Source organism: Gopherus flavomarginatus, chromosome 3 (genome assembly GCF_025201925.1).
Source record: "Gopherus flavomarginatus isolate rGopFla2 chromosome 3, rGopFla2.mat.asm, whole genome shotgun sequence".
In the NCBI taxonomy this organism is placed as follows: domain Eukaryota; kingdom Metazoa; phylum Chordata; order Testudines; family Testudinidae; genus Gopherus; species Gopherus flavomarginatus.
Window position 1 is genome coordinate 88,478,398 of NC_066619.1, and position 21,775 is coordinate 88,500,172.

At 39.4% G+C, this 21,775-nt stretch overlaps 1 protein-coding gene across 2 annotated transcripts in view; it reads right to left on the reverse strand.

Annotated features, from left to right (window-relative positions):
* LRRC2 (leucine rich repeat containing 2) overlaps positions 1 to 21,775 on the reverse strand; it is an 865,563-nt gene that overhangs the window by 796,917 nt on the left and 46,871 nt on the right. For both annotated transcript variants that reach the window (XM_050945919.1, XM_050945918.1), the window contains exon 5: positions 18,903 to 19,039. In XM_050945919.1, coding sequence (XP_050801876.1) covers positions 18,903 to 19,039 — 137 coding nt within the window. The remainder of the gene's footprint in view (positions 1 to 18,902; positions 19,040 to 21,775) is intronic.

Sequence of the window (21,775 nt, forward strand, 5' to 3'; positions counted from 1 at the left end):
AGAATTAGCACAGCTATGCCCAACTGCTTTCAGTTCTGTCCAAACAATTGGTGACCTAACACACGAGGAGCCCAATTTTGCAAGAAAATCCTGGCCCCATTGAAGTCAAAGTGAGTTTAGCATCATTGATTTTAATGAGGCCAGGATGTCACCCAACCTCTCCTGCCAGGTTTGGATGGCACTCAACACCTTGCAGAAGGCACTCAGCAACTTGCAGGATTGGGACACATCTGTGCTGCAATACCGATGACAAGAAAACTACTCAGGTAAATTCTTAAGCTTTAACTCTTAGCTAACAAGCTCTTGTCAATTTAAACCACACCCTTAACATTTCTTTCATATGTATTTTAAAAAAAAATTATTATTATTACCACCAAGGTTTTTTGCAGAAGAGTACAGCAGTTAGCAGGGAGTTGATAACAAGAAGTATGCCCTATTCTCCACCAGAGACAGGATGCTAGATGAGACTACAGTAAAACCACTCCTAGGGTTAGAGTCTGTGATTTCATCAACCCAGGATCTTGACATAAAGTAACATAAAGAAACTCACCCCAAAGTCTTAACATGGGGGCAGGTTCCTAACTAGATGACAGAATTCTGGTAATTGAAGAATGTTAAGTTGGTCCCAAAAGAAGATTTTCAGAGGCATTGGACACCCTTATCTTGTACCACTGGAGTCAGTCAGAGCACCTCTGAAAATCAGGCCACATTTATTTTGACACCTACTTGTGAATTTAGGGGGTTAACTTTAGGCACCCAAGTTTTAAAATGTTGGCCCTATTTCCTTTCACCCTTTTATCTTTAAAAAATTACATATACTTAAAGAAAACAGTGATGAAGTAAAATGTCTCGTGTGATTTGAGAAGCAAGCAAAAATGCCAACTATTTCAAAGAATGAGTAAACTAGGTGCATATAAAATACTAATTATTACTGTAACATTGGGAAATGACCTACAGTAGAATGTAAAAATGGCATCAGGGCCATGAAGAAAGACAACTATGTACTCGTTGTTATTATTTATTTGTATAGCTGTAGCACCTGGAGAACCCAGCCACACTGTGCTAGGTACTGTGCGCACACTGTATAATAAAATGATGGTCTCTATAGCTCTAGCAGGACCAATCCTTCTCCCATTGAGTATGTCTCCAGTGCAATCAGTGGTGTGACAACAGCATGTATAGACATACCCGAGCTAGCTTTGATCTAACTAGTTTGAACACCAATAGCAGTGAAGTTGCAGCAGCATAGGTGGCAGCACAGACTAGCCCTCAAGTACACACTATCCCAAGCAGGCTTGCACTGCTATTGCTACACAAGCTAGCTAGATCACAGCTTGCACAGGTATGTCTACAGGTGCTGTAGTCATACCTCTGATCACAATGTAGACAAAGTCAATAGCAAAACTACCACTGACACTAAAGGTAGCAGGATTACTAGACTATGCAAGCAAACAGCAATAAAAAGCCATCATGTGTGGAAGTGTTTTAATTGGTTTTACATTTTACCTTTATTTCATTGACTCCTGTACCTTTCTTTCATCCCTTGATCATACATACATGATTGAAGAACTGCATGGTAATAACAAAAGCACTATGCTGCATAAAGATCTGATCCAGCAAGAAATTTAAGCACATACTTACATTTAAGCATGTAAATCCATTTCAGTCAATGGGACTACAAAGGTGCCTAAAATTAAGCATGTGCTTAAGTGCTTTGCTGGATTGGGGCCACATAAATGGCAAATATCCCAAAAGGTTACTTCCTGTTGATTAGAGTTATAAATTATAAATCTTCATACTGCTAGTGCTCCAACCACATGTAATCCACATATCAATGCAATTTGCCAATACAAAATAGCTCTGTTTTCTAAATCTCCAATCATATTGCATAGGAACATGATGGGATGAAAATCTAGCCCCACTGAAGTCAATAGCAAAACATCCACTTACTTACCTGGACCTAGAAATACGCACCAAGGGCTTACTTTTCATATTCTTTAATTAGAAACACTAGTTAGAAGAGCCCTGTCAATAGTATTGCATATTATTTGACCTCTCGGTAATGTTCTGATGGTAAATATCTTTTGATTTTCAAAGATCTCTTTTAAAATATATTCTGCTCCATCAACAATAAATGAAAAAAAATGTATGTCCACTTTTATAACAGAACAAATACAAATACACCATTTTGTTATGCTCCCTCTGCACACTGCAGCAGCAATGAATGGAGAAATACTATTAGAGTGACACAGATGTAATGATATAAACACACAAACAAAAACATTTTGGCACGACCAGGCACTATATCTACTAAAGTTGTCATTTTGTTTGTTAAAAATGGTCATATTCGTTTTAGATCTTACAGAAACGCACAGTAAATCAATCAATATTTGCCAAAGGGAGAATGAAAAAAAAAATCAGTCGAGAAGTAAATTTTATTTTCAAGCAGCTAGAAAGAGTATTATAAACCAAGGAGATGACAAATGCATTAAGAACTGTAAAGCACTGGTTGACAGTTTTCTTTTAGGTTGGTAAACTAGTAATGACTCACTTTAGAAAAAGATATACAGAGGACATTTAAAGAAACAGTATCTGTCAGTAGAATGTTGTCACAGGATAATATTGGCGGATGCTAAAAAAAATATCAAGAAAAGATGAGAAATAAATGTTAAGGCAAAGCTGAAAGGCACAGCTCCTGTGCCTCAGTACTGTTACACTTGCTGACTGATATGCAGTAGATACATTTGGTCTGATGGTTATTGGTGCGATGCAGTGACAATGGCTTACTGTACCACTATGGAATTGTTGATTCTGATTAACTAAGAAACCAGGCTTTTGGGGTGCTTTAGCCAATCAGAGTGCAGCTGTTCTATAAAAGTAAAGGTCTTTGTTTTAAAGAATAAATTGTTTTTATTAATGAATCATAGTTTAAAACAAAACTTTTAGAGGTAAAATTCAGGAACAGTCCCCCTATTTTTAAGTGCTGAGAATAAAGGAATAATTGTAGTTACGAAACAGGACTAGAAGTTAAAAGCTTTGGGTTCCATTCCTAAGTGTCAGACTTCCTGTGTCATACTGGGAATCAATCACTCTCTGCCTCATTATTCTTATCTGTAGAAATGGTAGTAATAATACTTTCTCTATACTTCACAATGGTTTTGTCAACCTTAGTTCACTAACCTTTGGGAGGTCCTTATCTACTATGTTGATGAGCACCACAGATATGTCTATAAATAATAATTAGGAGATCAAGCAAAAGTACTCCCGCTTAGTCTTTGGTGGAAAACCCTCCACAATTAGGGTTGCGCTTGCTGCTTCCTAAGCCAACACTTTCATAGTCAAAATCCCAAAATTCAGTTGAGTCACACCAGGGATAAACCTGTCCCACTCTTTAACAGATCAGATGTAAAACTCAGTTGAGCCTGTCCACATCAGTGGATGACCTTTTCAGTGCCGCCTGAAAGTCTATTATCAAATATGGCTCATTTTTTTTATGTAGGTAGATCCACAGAATCTGCCTTTGGATGTGACACATTTCATGAGCCTACAACTGGGCACAATTTCAACAATTAACCTGGCAATTCAAAGTCTTGTCCCCTGCCAGGATTTCAGCGGTCTCCCCCCTCACCCATGCAGAGTGATCTCAGATTTGCAATTCCATTCCAAAGGTTTTCTTTTAAAAATTTTTATGCACTGATACAATTATAGATAGAATGGCCTTAGGTGGAGTAACTACTTTTACTGTGCTTTAATTAATTACCACCACCAGGCTAGCATGGAATATTTTCATCTCATCTATCCTGTTTATTATTCTGCATTCTTCTTTTTCTCTCCACATAATTCTCAATATTTGAAACATGTAACAGGTTTCTTTATATCCTGCCCCTGTATGCATGCATAAAAACTCCATAAGGCATGTACCACGCACTAGGGGATTCAGAGGAGATGGAACTATGGCTCCACCCCTCTCTGCCCTGGCCTGGAGAACTGGCTGGTTGAAGAAGAGTGTGCACACTGCCCTCTCTCAACAGGTGGCACAGTGATCATGAGGAGACACCCATAAGGCTGCCTAACAAGGACCTTCTTGTACACGAGGGAGCTGGCCCTCAACACAAAGCCTCCAGCAACTCCCACTGGGTCACTGCCACTCTGCATCACCCTAACTTGGGGCGGTATCCCTAAAACACAAACAGACCACAGAATACCTTGTATTATTAGAATTACATATTCATTTGTTACAAATGTCTGCTGATTGAAATACAATTGATGTAGATGCTAGAACATTTACTTCTTTAGATTAGTGATAAATAAATAATAAATAAAATAATAATAAATTATCTGGCTCAATATTTAGCCAGCTGGTTCAGCCCTGAACAAGCAATCTGTATATGGCAGGAGGAGCAGTGAATCAAACAGAATTACATACAGTTGTATAAATATTCCTATGTAAAACCAATGAGTGAGGTCCTCACCCCCACGCTGGCTCTTTTACCCCAATTAAAGGTCTGGAGCAGTATAAAGGGGTCCTAAAAAAAACTCAGTTCCAGCTGAGGGTGGTTTTCTCCAGCACAGACACTGCAGAGACAAACAGAAGGCTGCCTTCCAAGGACCTCCTCATAAGCCCTGGTGTAGGGGGCATGCCAAGGGTGGGAGAGGCACCTTGAGGTGGAATCACAGCACACGTTGCAGCAGAAATTCCAAGCAGTGCTGTCACCCATCGGGCAGTTCAGAGAGGCAGCTATAACTTGCTGTCTAAGATATGTTAGGATGAGCCGAGGCTCAAAACTACCTTAGCCACTCATCCCACAGGCTGCTAGTTTTGTACTGTGTCCATACGCACCTTCCAAAAAGTCTATTTCTCTACTCATATCCTCTCACTTTTAGGAACCTTTTTCTAATGTGTTGCCTAAACTTTTCTTTGCTTATCTCTGTGCAATTGCTGATGATGTGTATTCCCATAAGCATTAATCTGTATTAGCCAATTGAATAGTTCTGCATGATTGTGTATAATTTGTATACTGTCACAGAATATTTTCTGTGCAGATAGCATTTCAATAATACCTACAGTGTAGCATGAATATATCAGAACATGGGGTTGGGGGAGGAAACTGTGGATAATGAACAAATACTTAAGTGAACAAAATTAATATGATTAATGGTACATATCTGAAATATTTCAGTTTTCATGATGGTATAGGAAATTCAGTGTTGACAAATATAAACTGGAAGAAATAATGTCAGTTACTAACATGCACATTGCCAATTACTAAATTAACTGGAACCCAGGAGGGATGGAAAGATAATTATTTAGGTGAATGAAAACTTCTGTTCAATGTACACTGGTGGTCAAAGAAAATACTACTTTAATACATAAGGAGTGGAATATACTAGAACAGTGAAATTATTATAGTGTCACTATATATATCAATAGCACATCTTGACCTGCAATACTATGTTCATGTCTGGTCACTCTGTCTCCAAGAAAGATACAGCAAAAATAGAAGGGGTCCAGGGATGAACAACAAAAATGATCAGAGGAATGGAAAGAAATTTTCTCTATCATCTTTACTGAATATTTGCATTGCAGTAATACCCAAAGATCTCAATCAAGCTGAGGAAAAATTTAAAAGACGATAACACTTTAGTTTAAAGAGCTGATGAATAAAAAAGAAATTTTCAGAACAGTGAACAATAGAGAAATGGTAAATCAGCTGCTCCTATATATATTCCCTTATAACCATAAGAACAAGAAGGATTCAATGAATCCAAAAAGCAATAAATTTAAACTGATAAAAGGAAATAGTTTTCTTTACATAATTAACCTATGGAATTCACTGATATAGAATCATAGGACTAGAAGGGACCTCAAGAGATCATCTAGTCCAGTCCCCTGCACTTATGGCAGGACTAAGTATTATCTAGACCATCCCTGACAGCTGTTTGTCTAACCTGCTCTTAAAAATCTCCAGTGATGGACATTCCACAACTTCCCTAGGCAATTTATTCCAGTGCTTAACCCCCCTGACAGTTAGGAAGTTTTTCCTGATGTCCAACCTAAACCTTGCTCCCTTGCTGCCCATTTAAGTCCATGGCTTCTTGTCCTATCCTAAGTGGTTAAGAAGAACAATTTTTCTTCCCCCTCCTTGTAACAACCTTCTATATACTTGAAAACTGTTATCATGTCCCCTCTCAGGCTTCTCTTTTCCAGACTAAACAAATCCAATCTTCCTTCATAGATCATGTTTTCTAGACTTTTAATCATTTTTGTTGCTCTCCTCTCGACTTTCTCCAATTTGTCCATATCTTTCCTGAAATGTGGTGCCCAGAATTGGACACAATACTCCAGCTGAGGCATAATCAGCGTGAAGTAGAGAGGAAGAATAACAACTTCTCACATCTTGCTTACAACACTCTTGCTAATACATCCCAGACTGATGTTTGGTTTTTTTGCAACACTGTTACACCGTTGACTCATATTTAGCTTGTGGTCCACTATGACCCCTAGATCCGCAGTACTCCTTCCTAGGCAGTCATTTTCCATTTTGTATGTGTTCAACTGAGTGTTCTTTCCTAAATTGGGTACTTTGCATTTGTCCTTATTGAATTTCATCCTATTTACTTCAGACCATTTCTCCAGTTTGTCCAGATCATTTTGAATTATAATCCTATCCCCCAAAGCACTTGCAACCCCTCCCAGCTTGGTATTGTCCACAAACTTTATAAGTGTATTACTGAGTCTAAGAGTGTAGCAGAATTCTGAAGAGGATTTGACATTTATACAGATAATGAAAACATTCACAGGTACATTAGACAGGATAGAAAAATATGGGATATAAACCTTTATGCTCCAGGACATAAGTCAACCACTACCTGCCTGGGGCTAGGAAAAAGTTTCTCCAAGGGGCTGGTTATTCCATTATAATCCATGATAGGAACACAACCTTTTCAGGAATTTGTTAGAAGCCACAGTCAGATTGGATATTGAACTAAATGAATGACTTATCTGATCTGGATAATAATCCTATGTATCTAAATTCTGAATGTATTACTAATTCATCAATTCATTTGGACTAAAATCTTTGAAGTCTCTTCTGGAGTGAAGATATAGATATGATTAGCATTCAGTGTAGAAATAAGACCTTGAATCAGCAAAGCATTTGCTAACTGCAATAGGACTGCTTCCATTAAAATTAAGCATGTGCTTAAGTGATGTACTGGACTGAGGCCTAAGAAAACAAAAATCACATTTCAAAACACTGACTCCTCTTTGATTTCCCATGAATGCATTCCTTTCTGCAGCAAAGTTGGAGAGCAGTCAGGAGAGACCAGATCATGGCTTCTTTCACAGGAGATGCACAAGCTCCTTTATACAATTTTAAAATGCTGTGCCACAGTCAATGGAAACTCGGGAAATTAAAAATGTACGTAATTGATTGTTTGCTGTTTATCTTCTTATAAGATAACATTACTGCATTAAAGCAGTAGTTCTAGACAATTTATTGATCCTCCATGCTTCTTACTGTCAACAGCACCAAATTAATGTTGATGCCCCCTGCTCTTAAATTTAGAGCCAGATTTTCAAAAGTGTTCAGCTTCTACAATGAAGTTCAGATTTTTGAAAATGTGCAACTCTCATTTGGGAACCTAAACAAAATAGCCAGATTTTCAGAAGAGTCTGCCACACCCAGTGGTCCCCACTGTTTTCATCTTCAGAAGTTGACATCTCAATGGCATTGCAACACTTTTGAAAATCTGTCCACTTAATTAAGGTGTCTGACTGAGAGCCGTTGAGTGCTGAGCTCTTTTGAAAATCTGATTCTTAATAAAATATTTTTTTTTCTCTTACAGTAGCACATAAAGGCCCCTAACTGAGATCTGGGTCCCATTGTGCTAGGTGCTATACAAATAGAGTAAAAGTCTCTTCATAAAACCCAGGTTTCCTGATTCTTAGTCCTATGACACATCCATTCAGACCACTCTGCTTCCCAAGTTATTTTTAACAGCCTGTTCAACTTTCAAGATCTGTTTTGATAGTGTTGTACGATCATTGGGAAACATTAAGGTGATTTGTTCTCTAAGAACCTCAGTTTTTAAAATTGTACTCTAGCTCCTGGACTCCATTTGTTCTTAACTGCAACAGTAGGTCCTTCAATCGAGTTCCTGTAAATTTTTTCGTTGCCTCTAGCCATCTTTTCATCTAGCCATTTTGTATTACGTAATATTCTGAGGTCTCGGTGCCAGCTTTGGAGGATGAAAATCTTTCAATTATATTAAAAGTAGTTTCAGGGAATAAGACTTTCTTTAACCCTTTTCCTGCCCCAGAGATAAACAACTGCAACAAAAGCACAACTGGTGGAACAGGGGCTAAGATACACACATCTGACCTTCCAAATATCTAACTACTAATTCATTCTAGTAAAAGCATTGCAACATAGGATTAGCAATAGCAGATCAGTCCATATCCAGTCCAACAGACTACCTCTAGCAGTGGCCAATACCTGATATGTCAGAGAAAGGGGAAAAAACCAATAAAACAAAAATATCCAACATCAATTTTGCAAAGCTTTACATAGTGACAAAAATCTTTTATCCCTGAAGTGATCTGCTTATAACCTGAAGAATAAGATTTAATTAACCTTATCATAGCCTGCATAACTATAAATGATATTGTTCATAAAATTACTTTCTAATATTCAGCCACAATAACTGGCTAAATGGCACGCTGCGGCAGTGAATTTCATAGGTTGCCTATCGGCTGCATGAAGAAGCATTTCTTTACATTTGTTCTAAATTTACCAGCCATTAATTTCATAATATGAGATTCATTGTCCTTTCCATGTCACTTCTGATATATTACAAGGCTCAGCTCTGAGAGGTACTGGGTGTCTACTGCTAGGTGCTGAGAGGAGAGGAAAAGATATGAGGATTGAGGGAAACATAAAGAGGGAAAAGGAGAATGAAGCTGGCCACAGATAGACAATGAGGAAATGAGGCAGAAGATGGAAAAGAAAATTTCACAACATCCACCTAATCAGACATAGACAGAAGCCTTCACTTTTAGCAAACAATGCCTCCTTGGACTCACCCACAGTTGTAAAACTCTTGCACAGTGCATGGACATTTGATAATTGCCTTGTTCTGTTCATTCCCTTTGACCTATCTGGCATTACTGGGCTAGATGGACCATTGGTCTGACCCCGTATGGACATTCTTATGTTCTTATGACAAACTTCTTCAACAACAGGAGCAGTAACCACTCTACTATGACTTCAATCTACTTCCACCAAGCCACTAACATCACTTCCATTATATGTAGGCTCAGCGTCAGCCAACTTGTTCACCTTTAAGTCCCAATCTTTGCCTGACACTGAAAAAGTACAGACATGGCATCATCCAGGTAAAATGGAAAAATAATATGGAGCTGTGTATCACGAACTGGGACAAGGGCAGTCAGGCCAGGAGGTCAGTTCAGCGGTAGTCAGAGGCTGGGAGCCTTTCATTACCAACTGGCAGAGGGCACATCAAATTATAATGCACATCAAGCCTGACATACTCATTGCCTCAACACACTCTTGATATAATCTGTATCTAAAAGGTGTCAGGTGAGTTGTCATATGATTTAGTTGGGGTTGGTCCTGCTTTGAGCAGGGGGTTAGACTGGATGACCTCCTGAGGTCTCTTCCAACCCTAATCTTCTATGATTCTGTGATATGCAAACTGATAACACATTTGGTCATGAATAATATTGTGTGATGTATGTACCAGTGGTGTATAAAGAATTTTAGATGTGTTGAAAATATGTTCTTAAAAGGTGTTTAGCAAGCATTGTATAAAACCTACCTATACAAGACAAAGAACATTGTTTTGCCTGTTTTCCAGTGTCTCCAATGTAGACAAGTAACACCTCAGGAGGACAATGAAAAGTACATCTACATGCAAGTTAAACTAAGCCATCAAGCTTAAGAGGGAGAAGACCGCTTAATGATCATGACAGGGTATGGAGCCTGCACTCCCAGGATGCTTTCTGGCTCTTGAAACAGAGACAATAGACTTTGGGAAATATAAGCAAAATCAAAAAAAAAAAGGGGGACAAAGGGGAAGCAGCGCCCCTTGAGCTCATGAAGAGTGGATCCTCTTGGCCTGAAAACCAAGAGTAGCTGGAACTGACTATAGGTGAGAAACCTGCTTAGACAAAGATTGTAACTTGCTGAAGTTGTTTTAGCCACAAAAAAGTGTGTTCTGTTTTGTTTCACTGTAACCATATCTGCGTCTTCTATTCTTACTTATTGTCATTCAAATTTCTGTTCTTTGTTAATAAACATTCTTGTTTTATTACAAAACCATTTCAGTTTTGTGTATGAAACTGAAGGATGAAATCCTCAGCTAAACTAACAGGCTGATGTGAGCTCTGTCTCTTTGGAGGCAGTGAATGTAATAATTTCTGAGTATCCAGTGAGAGGGACTGGACACTGCAAGGGTGGTGGTTTTGGACAGACTTGGGACTGGAAAGGCTGTTGCTGTCACTCTGCAAGGAGTAACCAGGCTGATGGAAGCCAGGGTGAGAATATTGTATTGTAGGAAGGTTGCTAGTGTCAGGGCTCTGAGCCAAAGCCATACAGACAGAAGTACCCAGGGCTCCAGGGCAGGCAATGACAGAACCCCTTAATGCTCTAGGTGAAACTCCAGAGCATCACAGAGGCCACAAACAGAGCCAAAGTTCAAAGCCACTGCCAGCAATCAGGAGTCAGAGCAGAAGCAAGGCAGCAAGGCTGAAGCTAGTGAGGAAATAAGGCAGAAGCGGAACTGGGAACAAGGCAGCACAGAAGCAATTGCAGCTGCAGGAGTAAACATTATGTTTCCAGCAGCCTGCCACCACTACTGCTGAGCTTAAATGCACACCTGATGGCTCCTTCCAGCCAACAGGCCAGGCCAGCAAATCAGGCAATTCTGCCATAGCCCAACTAGGCTCATTAACTGGGCATACCCAGCAAGCCCCAGGCTCAGCTGAGAGAATTCAAGCCCACAGTGCACCATCTGCAACCACTGACACTTTGCATCATCTGCTGACTGATAGCACTGATCTCATCTTCCTGTCCACCCTCACAAGAGTCTGTTGAGGATATACAGAAATTCATGGTTAACAGTATTAAATGTTGCTGACAGCTATAAAAATTTAACTTGTAATCATGTAACTAGCCTGTAATTAGCAGATAACTGAGATGAATGTACTCAGTAATTAATTTAATACATTTCCTATTTAATATTTGGCACTGCCCAGAAACTCCAATCATGATCAGGAACCAGTTATGTTATCCTTTCCACTTCATTAGTTTCACTCTATGGGCCACTGTGGAGAAGTGACTTGCTTTCTCTCTAACCCTCTTCACCCCCTTGAGGTGCTGTACATCCCCAGGGGAAGAAAGAGACAGAGGAAGCAGTCCCTGTTTCTCTTTATGCAGGCCATGCAAATAAGGGAAAATTCTGCATTCCCTCTCCCACCACTGAACACCTATTTATGGATCAGGCAGAACCTGGCTCTGATTTTCTAGCTTATGTGACTAGATAACATTTGAGGGTAAGATTTTCACAAGCACTCAGAGCTGCTTTAACTTTTTCTGCTACTGAATTGTTCATTCTTTACTTATGATTTAATACTTCACTCCTTACTCAGGCAAAACTCCTGTAACAAAGTTTAACTTTTGACTTTAAAAGACAGCAGGGTTGGGCCAAGGCTGAACACTGTTGAAAACCCCCACTCCTTATTAACAGGGAACAAAACTTTTTTAAAATTAAATCCACATTTTTATAATGAATTAGTGACATTCTAATGTTCACAAAATTCCCTTTTGCTCAGTTTTTGGTAGCATTTGGTCACCACTAATAATCCTTTGTTTATACAAAGGTTTTGGTGCCATTTAAACTCTGCTTGTAGAAGGAGATGCTACTTTTGTTTAAAATTCAAGTGGAAAGTAAAGGTCACTGGTATCACAATACAAAGGTATACAGAGATCAGTTCTCTAACAAGGCAGAGCTATTACTGGCAAATGACTTGCTCTGGTAGAGAATGCAATGTCTTTGAAGTGATGTTATATTAATTATAAGATTTTTTAATCACATGGTCAAGAACTACATCAACTGATGCAGACATTCCTTTGTCTAACTACATAATCCTGTTTCCTAACACATTTGCATGTCCTTCCTTACTTTCTTGTCTTTTCAAAACATTTATAAGAACTCATGCAGTGCTAATGCCTTTGTCTATCTCCTCCGATACATAACACCTTTGCACCCACCCCTTTCGATTTTCACACACTCCTGCTAATGTCTGGTATTATATCTTATGCCAGTTCCACAAAGCAGCTGTTCCTTACCTTAGATTGACAGCATTTTGGCAAATGCTACGATAGTGTGAAACTTGGCATGAGCGTTAGGTGGATTTGCCATCCAAAAAGCTTTAATCTTTGCAGGTGAGTATGTGCATTGAACAAACAACCAAAGCAAGATAAAATTCTCTCAAACAGAAAGTCAGCAAGGCTAAGCAACTGTACCTTTCTTAAACTGCAAAACATACACTGTGAAATGCTGGTCCCATCGCAACAGATTTCAGTAGAAGCTGGATTTTACCCACAGTAGGCCTTTTGCCACTGACTTGCTACCTCCTCACTAAAGTAATAGCCAATGCACATAGTTTAGTGGTTCTGAACCTGTGCATGGACAAACCAAACTCAAATGATTTGGGCACTAATAAAGTTCATTTTTTACTTATGATCCAATACTTCACTCCTTACTCAGCAAAACTCCTGGAACAAGATAAAGGTCTTGCATCTTGTAAAAGGTGAACAGGCTTGTAAAAGGTGAACATGGCAGATCAAGGAGAAATAGAACAGGAAGGTGAAGTTAAAAGGAAAGGTGGGCCTTTTTCCTTTCTGGGTGATTAAAGTAAGGAGGCCTCTGGGAAACTGTTGACCAATGTTTCCAGTTTATTTGAACCCATCTGTGCAGCAATAATGCAAAACAAGATTACCACCTGTTACACTGAGATTATGGCATGCCAAAAAGAAAACGATCTCCCAGTCCTCTGAACTTTGGAGGCTGGATATTAAGTAATACATTTAAAATACATATGCATGCACATGAAAACACAGAGGTGCATGCACACACACACACACACGCTCACTCTGCAGAAGTGTTACACCTCATGTTAAAAATTAACAAACCACACTATGATTCCTTATGTTGCTTAGAGCTAAATTTACTAATTTTGGTTAATTTATTCAAGTGTTCAAGATATTATATATATACACACACACATTCTTTTCACTCCCTCTCATGATATTTTAGGATGCTCTTCTCTGACAAAATATTCATATGCTGGAGCAGGAGCAGGCTTGACCCCATTTCACTCACTCTGCGTTGTTCAGGCTGCACAAAGGGATGTCCAAGTAACCTGCTGGGATCCCTCCTAACAGCAGCATTCACTATTCGCTGCATAAGAAGTTCAGAACACTATGCCGCACCCTCCGTTAACCTTTTTGAAATTTGATTTTCTTGAACAGCAAATCCAAAGTAGCTGCTTAATATTTCGTATCAGAGATGGACTGAGTTAATTAAAATAAATAAAATAAGTAAAAGGAATGCCTCAAAGGCAAGGGAGTTTGAACTGACTAGAGATCTGGCCCTTCCACGTAGTGCAGGTATCACTGTGAAATACTAGCACAGACATGCATCTGAAGAAGTGGGTATTCACCCACGAAAGCTCATGCTCCAAAACGTCTGTTAGTCTATAAGGTGCCACAGGATTCTTTGCTGCTAGCACAGAAAGACTACTTAAGAAGAGCTGTTGCAGCACTGGAAATGGTGATTGTGTGATGCAGTAACATAATAGCTGAAAGCATCACCTTCTGAAAGCAGTACACTTAGGATTGAAGTCAGATCAGTTTTTCTACATACCCAAATATATGAATGCACACTATGGCATGTATTTAATTTACAGTCTTATCTATAATTCCTAAGAAAACAAATTAATTGCACAATGTGTAACAACATATCAACAGCATCTAGATTCAAAAGTTAGTTAGAATAATACTTCATATCTCTTGGTCTTAATTCTTCTCTCATACACATTTTACTCCATAGACTTCAATAAAGTTACTCCTGATTGACAAAAGTGTCAACGAGAGAAGAATTATGTTTATATAGTGCATTCCTTGTTAGAGTCTCAGAGTACACTGTGATCATTAACTAATTTATCTTTACAATCCCCCTGCAATGTAGGTGAGTATTATAATTCCCATTTCACATATAAGGAAACTGAGGCACAAACACCTGAGCACAAATGTCTTGTTCTAGGTAATACAAGAAATTTGTGATGGAATCTCAATCTCCAGACTTTTGGTTCTGTGTCTTAACCACAATGTGTCTTTATTATCCTAGTAAAGAACACTGTTATGAAATAATACAGAGAGCCAACTACCTAGGGAGTGCCTGTGACATGCAATCAGAGATGCCATAGCTTTTGGAAGAAGATTTTCTTGGCTTGTTTTAAAGGCACATGGCAAAAATTACCCCTCCATCCTGCATTGTTTTCTGCCTCACTCTGTGTGTGTACAGAGCTGAGTTAAAATTACTTGAAATCTAGGATCTGAAGTGTTGGGATTTCAAGTCATTGTCGCTTGAATCCCAGAGCTTCAGACACTAGGATTCAAGCTGTTTTTACTTTGTTGTATATGCACACAAAAAGTATGTCTAGACTAGAATAAAAACATTTAAAAAAAATTTAGCTTTCTAGTCTTAGCTTGGTTTCACCTGAACCAGATAAGACATATTAAAATATAATTTGTGCTGTCTGCATGAGACCTTTAAAATGTGTTCATTAAAATGTGTTAGCAAAATGTTGGGTGGTGGTGGTATTTGTAAAGTAAATAAATAAACAAATCTTTCTTTCTAGTCCAGATACATCCAAATGTGAAGAGAACATGATTCTGAGGGAAAGAAGACATCATAGGGCAGATCACCAGCTGGTATCAATTGTCACAGCTCCATAGAAGACAATGAATCTATGATACTTTGTGAGGACTTGCCCATTAGCGAGGATAGAGAATGAGAGCCACATGATCCTACCAACTCTAACTCACACAAAGCAGTCCTTATTGACGCTGGTGCCAGGTCTATGCTACAAATGTCTGTCAGCAGAGCTATGTCAGTCAGGGGTGTAATCCCTGACTGACACAGGGTGCCAAGATACAGAAGCCCCTAATGTAGATACAGCTATACCAGCAAATCTATCCTGTACCAAGCTAGCTAGTTTCATTTATAGTGGCATCTGCATGCACACTACAAGCGATTGGCCAGAATAGTATGCCAGTATTCCTTCACTAGTAAAGTGCTCCAAGCACAAGTTACCTGTGGAAAAAAAAGTATAAGCTCATGTAGTTAAGGTCTGTATCATAATGCATCTGGAAAAGGGGGCAGAATTAAGTGTGTGTTAATTCTGGTATTCCCTAACTTTTGAGTTCTTGAGTTTGCAACCATAATGTTCTTTTAACATAGACTTTTGGGGGGCTTTGGGAAGATATTTTTTGGTATGGAATAATGATAAAAAAGTCCAGAATGATATCAACATTCACACAGCAGTTTATTTGACTACAAGCAGAGCTGTTCTGTGAAAAAAAGACTTAACTATATATGATTTCTAAGGTATACTATACAATACACAGAGCTAAATGAAATGTAAAAGACCTAAGTCATCATATATTGTTAATGGTCCTTATCTTTAAAGGTGCTGCACATCTGCTAGTAGCTGGATCTTACACTGAAGTAAATGTGAGTTGCAGGTGCTCAGCACCTCTCAGTATTTGACCTCATAAAAAACTACAGAAAATTCCTGACATATAGCAGTTATTTGTTGACTTCATATATAGCTGACTTGCAAATTCTGGGGCCTATGCACATCCTTTGTCACTGTGGACGAAATGTTAAAAATAGAAGCAACTGGTGCACCTGCAAAAATGCATGAACACATATTGCAGTCCCAGAACACAGTGGGTGCCTACAGACTGGACAGCTGGTTCTCAAATGGGTGTTTGGGGGTGCAAGTGCATGATTTGTACATGGAATTGCAGGCAGATCAGACTGAATGTTTGCCACCATCAGACAATGCTTTTGCCACTACTATGTAGAAAGTGGTAGCAAGTATTATGTAACACGCACAACTGAATTTTTCCCCTCTAATTCAGTCAGTTTGTAATATTTTCTTTCTGTATCTGTTTAAAAATCCAGAATTCTCTTCTTATAAAATTCCTCAATAAATTGCTTTAAAAGCTCAAAAGCTTCTATATATTCTACAGCTGTCATAAAGAAAATTGATAGAAAGAGAGTAGGGAGACTGATTACTGAAGATGTAATTCAGTCTCAGAGTTCTGATGATCTCATAAACTTTTTATGGTATTGTCAGAAACTCTTGACTGAATTACAGGCATGTTATCAATCTCCCTGAATCTATCATCATATATATTATCAGGTTCTCCCTGGCCATTATTCTATGTACAATACCAAGGTAAAATTAGACTTTGATCATTTCTGCTGTGTTGAAGTTTGTCATTATTTCTCTCAAGCAAGTTTTACAGTAGAGAATATTACCTGCTTTCTTCAAGTTGCACATTTCTCTAACCTTCCAAGGAAGATTTTTTTTAAGGATTTTGAAAGTCAAATAAAAGTTGAACTTTCCAAATGACAATATATTAATAAAAAATACCTTTGTGGGTAATTTTTCTGTATACACACACACACACAGAGAATACTCTCTAGCCATATTGGAGCTTGTGATGTTTCTCTTGTGAATCACTCTTTTCACCCGACTGGTAATTTTCAGAAGTAAATATGTTCATCTCTTTCAGGTATTATAAGCATTTCAAAATCTCTCTCTTTCTCTGTCTCTCTCAGGTTCCAAACACAATTCAAGTTATTTCAATAGTTTTCATTCATGAAGAAGCAATTATTGCCAGTAATCATTAGGGTGACCAGACAGCAAGTGTGAAAAATAGGGACGGGGGTGAGGGTAATAGGAATCTATATAAGACAAAGCCCTGGATATTGGGGCTGTCTCTATAAAAATTGGGACATCTGGTCACGCTAGTTACCATCTTATGCCCATCTAACAATGAGATGTCAGACACGTATTACATTATGAAGGATAATGTTACTACTTTAAAAAACTGTGGTTTAAAATTTAAATTTTTCCAGGCAAATAGCCTATTTATCTGTATATCTGAATCAGACAGAGAAGATTTAAATCCATGTATCCTACCCCCCAAGTGAGTGCATTAGCCACTTTCTCTCTCTGGCCCAATGAATATTTATGTAGCTGCATAAAGTGGAACATCTTCAATAGGAGACACTGACTGCAGTCACCTCAGAATAGCCTACAGCCTGGTAGTTAAAGCACTCATCTGGGTTGTGGGGGAGATCTGAGTTCAAGTCTGGAATGAGGATTCAAATTTAGATCCCCTACATCCCAGGTAGGTACCCTAACCACTAGGATAAAGATTATAAAGACGGAGAGACAGGCACACATGGGATTTGCTGGCTGGCCTGATATTATAACTTATGTCCATATGCAATGTTTGATTGTGACATGAGGCTCTGGGAGACAGGCTTGTCTGCACTTCAGTTTCTCTTTACTACACTACTGAACACCTACTTTCCACCCAAACATCTGACCTACAACAGAACCAAGAAGTTTAAAAAATGTCTAGGTTTATGGAAGTGATGAGGACATTAGCAAAATGCAGGAAATTTCTAGATTAAAATTGAAATTAGGAACTTTATTTAATTTCACCATAGACATTTTCGACCAAATTGCTGCCTTAAATAGCAAACACCTGTTGGGTGTGTACGCAGTGGGTAGACAACCACACATCCAACTTAATACTAATCGTAAGTACATTGACTCATAGACTCAGAGTCAATGTACTTACTCAGAGTCTATGAGTCAATGTACTTACGATTAGTATTAAGTTGGATGTGTGGTTGTCTACCCACTGCGTACACACCCAACAGGTGTTTGCTATTTAAGGCAGCAATTTGGTCGAAAATGTCTATGGTGAAATTAAATAAAGTTCCTAATTTCAATTTTAATCTAGAAATTTCCTGCATTTTGCTAATGTCCTCATCACTTCCATAAACCTAGACATTTTTTAAACTTCTTGGTTCTGTTGTAGGTCAGATGTTTGGGTGGAAAGTAGGTGTTCAGTAGTGTAGTAAAGAGAAACTGAAGTGCACACAAGCCTGTCTCCCAGAGCCTCATGTCACAATCAAACATTGCATATGGACATAAGTTATAACTTAAGGAATATACTGCTGTTGCAGGGCTGGGTGTCTCTCCATGGACCATCACAATGTAGTAGGTAGAGCTTACTGATCCTCAGGAGTCATGTAAGCATCTACATTTCTGCCAATCATTTTTCACTGCTCATGGAAGAATACAGCATTATTGGCTTGGGACAGCACTGTGTTCCTTTAATAAACCATCACCCAATACACATGGGGTTGCAACTTGGGGCATTTCATGGATAAAGCTGTCAACACACACTTGTGTTTCATGGCAGGAAGCCTTCAGCAGCCTTCTCTTAGCCACATTATGCAAAATCCCTTTTGGCCCCTTTCCCAGCCTTATGCACTAGAGCAAATGCGAGCAGGATTTAGCCATTTGTCAAGTGACACTCAGACGCTCTGTCCTGTTCTGTTCTAAGATATTTTCAATGACATTGCTACTAAAACTGTATTGTTGATGTATGTGATGGTGTGTGAAATCAGTTTGTAAGAATCTCTGTTTATGCTGCATGTGATGAAATATCTAATAGCCCAAATAAATCAGATACAAGAAATGCAGTTAGAGATCTTACTTCAAATGGGAGCTCTGTAAGTTCTATATTTCCAGCCAAATCCAGTTTTTCCAGATTCTCACAGTTTCCCAGTTCTGGAGGGATGCTCTTCAAATTATTAAAACTCACATTGAGTTCTTTCAGTTGTTTTAAACAACCTGTTAAAATAAAAAGCTAAACTCAGTAGGGTAGAAGCACAAAGGAATCAGAAGTCTATTCAGTTAGCAAAGGAACAGCCACCCTATGTGACAGTTAGTTAAAAAAAAAAAAAAGTATTCAGACATAAATATTGTTCATAACGTCACTGAAGTCATGATGGGCCCAGTCCTTCAACGTGTGGAATGCCCTCAACTCCCAATGAGTTCCATGGGAGTTTAAAGGACCCAGCATCTCACAAAAGGTCTGATCATGCTTCTATTGGCATTAATGGCAAAACTTCTATTGACTTCAATAGGAACTGAATCATGTGAGAATTAGGCTCTCAATTACTGCTAAAAAGGAATAAAGAGTTTGCCTTTTGGCTGGAAAGTGCTGTGACCATTGGCATGGCCTTTATTATCATTGATTTCTCCTGCCACCAAACTTATTGGAGGACATCAAGAATTGCATCTGGCAAGTATCAAGCATTATATACTCTTTTATGTAATCTTGATGACTTTGGTGCTCATATCTGATATGAAAGACAAGGAGAATGTACAGTTATTACATTATTTGCTTTATTGAAAGCTATGCTCCCTGTCAGCTGGATCTTAGGCACTGATGATATATAGGGAAGCATTTCTCAAACTGGGGGCCCTGAGGGTACTCCAGGGGGTCTGCGGACCCCACTGAGAAACTCCTCCCCTCCCTCCCTTAACTCCTCTCCCTCCCAGCACACTGGGGAACAGGCTACCTACCTGCACTGGCTCTGTGCTGCTCCCAGAAGTGGCCAGTATCCCTGCGGCCCTTGGGTGAGGGAGGCAAGGAGTCTCCATGCACTGCCTCTGCCCCAAGAGCCAACTCTGCAGCTCCCATTGGCTGGGAACTGAGGCCAATGGGAGCTGTGGGGGTAGTGTCTGTGGGCAGGGGCAGCATGCAGAAACCCCGTGGCCCCCCTGCCTAGGAGCTGCTGCCAAAGGGATATGCCGGTCGCTTTCGGGAACTGCCCAAGGTAAGCGCCACCCAGCCGCAGCCCACACTCCTCATCCCTTCCTGCACCCAACCCCCCTGCCCCAGCCCAGAACCCACACCCTGCACCCAAACTCCCTCCCAGAGCCCACATCCCACACCCTCTCCTGCACCCCAACACTCTGCCCCAACCTGGAGTCCCCTCCTGCACCCAAACTAATGTAACAGCTGTTCTAAGGTAAGAAGTAGGCTATTTTGAATTAACATAATTACATTCTACATGTTTTAAGATTGAAATGTAACCACAGAATTACTTTATATTAATTAAAAGGCAAGTTTAGTATAGCATTAGTAGCCTCAGTGCCACAATTGTGATCATTTTGTTTTAAATTAGGAAAAAGACGGGTATACAGGGGCCCCACAAAATTTAATAGCCCCGGCCCACAGGAGAGTTAATCTGACTCTAGTGCTAGGAAGCAGCGGAGGTGAAGGTGGAGGGTCCCCATATGGAGGAAGTTCTGCAAGGGGAGCCTCTACAGATTGCAGAGGAGGATGATATGCCTGCCTCCATGTCAGCTTGCCCTGGCCTACATTCTCCCCAGCTACGGAGCCCCATATCCACAGTGAAACTTCTGAGGGACAGGGCCTAGGATGGTTCTACGGAAGTAGAAGCCCCCACTCTTTTTCTGTGGCACCTGAGGCAGATTCACTGAGCTAAGAGGCATGACCTAGACTTTAGTTTTTATTTAAGTTCTTTTACTCAGGCAAAACTCCCATTGCCTTCGGTGAAGCTTTGCTTTACAAAGAGCTGAGTAAGTATTTAACCTCTATGCACATATGAAATTATTGTTTTCCCTTTTTCCTCTTAAGTAGTGTTTCAGTTAAACTGGCAAGAGAAGAATTAGCCTTCAGACTACAATAGACATAGATTTGGCAATGTAGTATTATCGCAAAAGATTCATTTGGCTGGTGCAAGAGAATAATAGCAGTAGCTAGGGTGTTAATGTGTGAAACGCTTATCCTATTTACAAGTGCATCAAAATATAATGTTAACCTATTGAGTGTAACATGATTTAGAGAAATGAAGGCATTATTTGTATATTTAGCCTATCAATTTATCACCTTGTTATAGCAAAAATAAATCAGTGAGCTGTAAATATGTGGAGGAAGAACAGGTCTGATGGGAAAGATTTCTTTCAACGTGGACACAATTACTTCCTGGCTTTAAACAGGAGTAACTCCCATTGAAGTTAATAGGAGTTGGAATCATTTAGACCAGAGGAGAATTTGGTCCCTGCCAGGAAATCTTTGCTAAAATTTCTCGCCATCCCTACTACCATTTCTGCTCCACTGGCGGATGGAGTGTTAACATACACCAGGATTCAGAGGACTATTGGTGTTCTAAGCCCTTTGTTGTCTAACCATGATCAGGGTAGATCTGCAGAATGCAGCATTACCTCTTGTGAAGCTGAACTGGTGATAGCAACAGTGAGAAATCTTAACAAAATTGTTCTACTGGAATAGCCTGAACAGGATGAGGGGGGCAAGCCCTGTTGTATTTGTATCTCCTTCCCTCTAAAACCAGACCTTATGTACCAGACCCAGCCACCCCTAAGATTGATCAGCCTGAAATGCAACCCGTTTATGTAGTCCCCCTTTTTTGGCTGCATGGAATGGATCAGAATTTGGCCCCACATAAGTCAATACTATATTCAGATGGTGCTCAAGCATAAATTCACAATTAAAAAAAACCCGACAATAATAAACTTGCTGCTGGTACAGCTTTA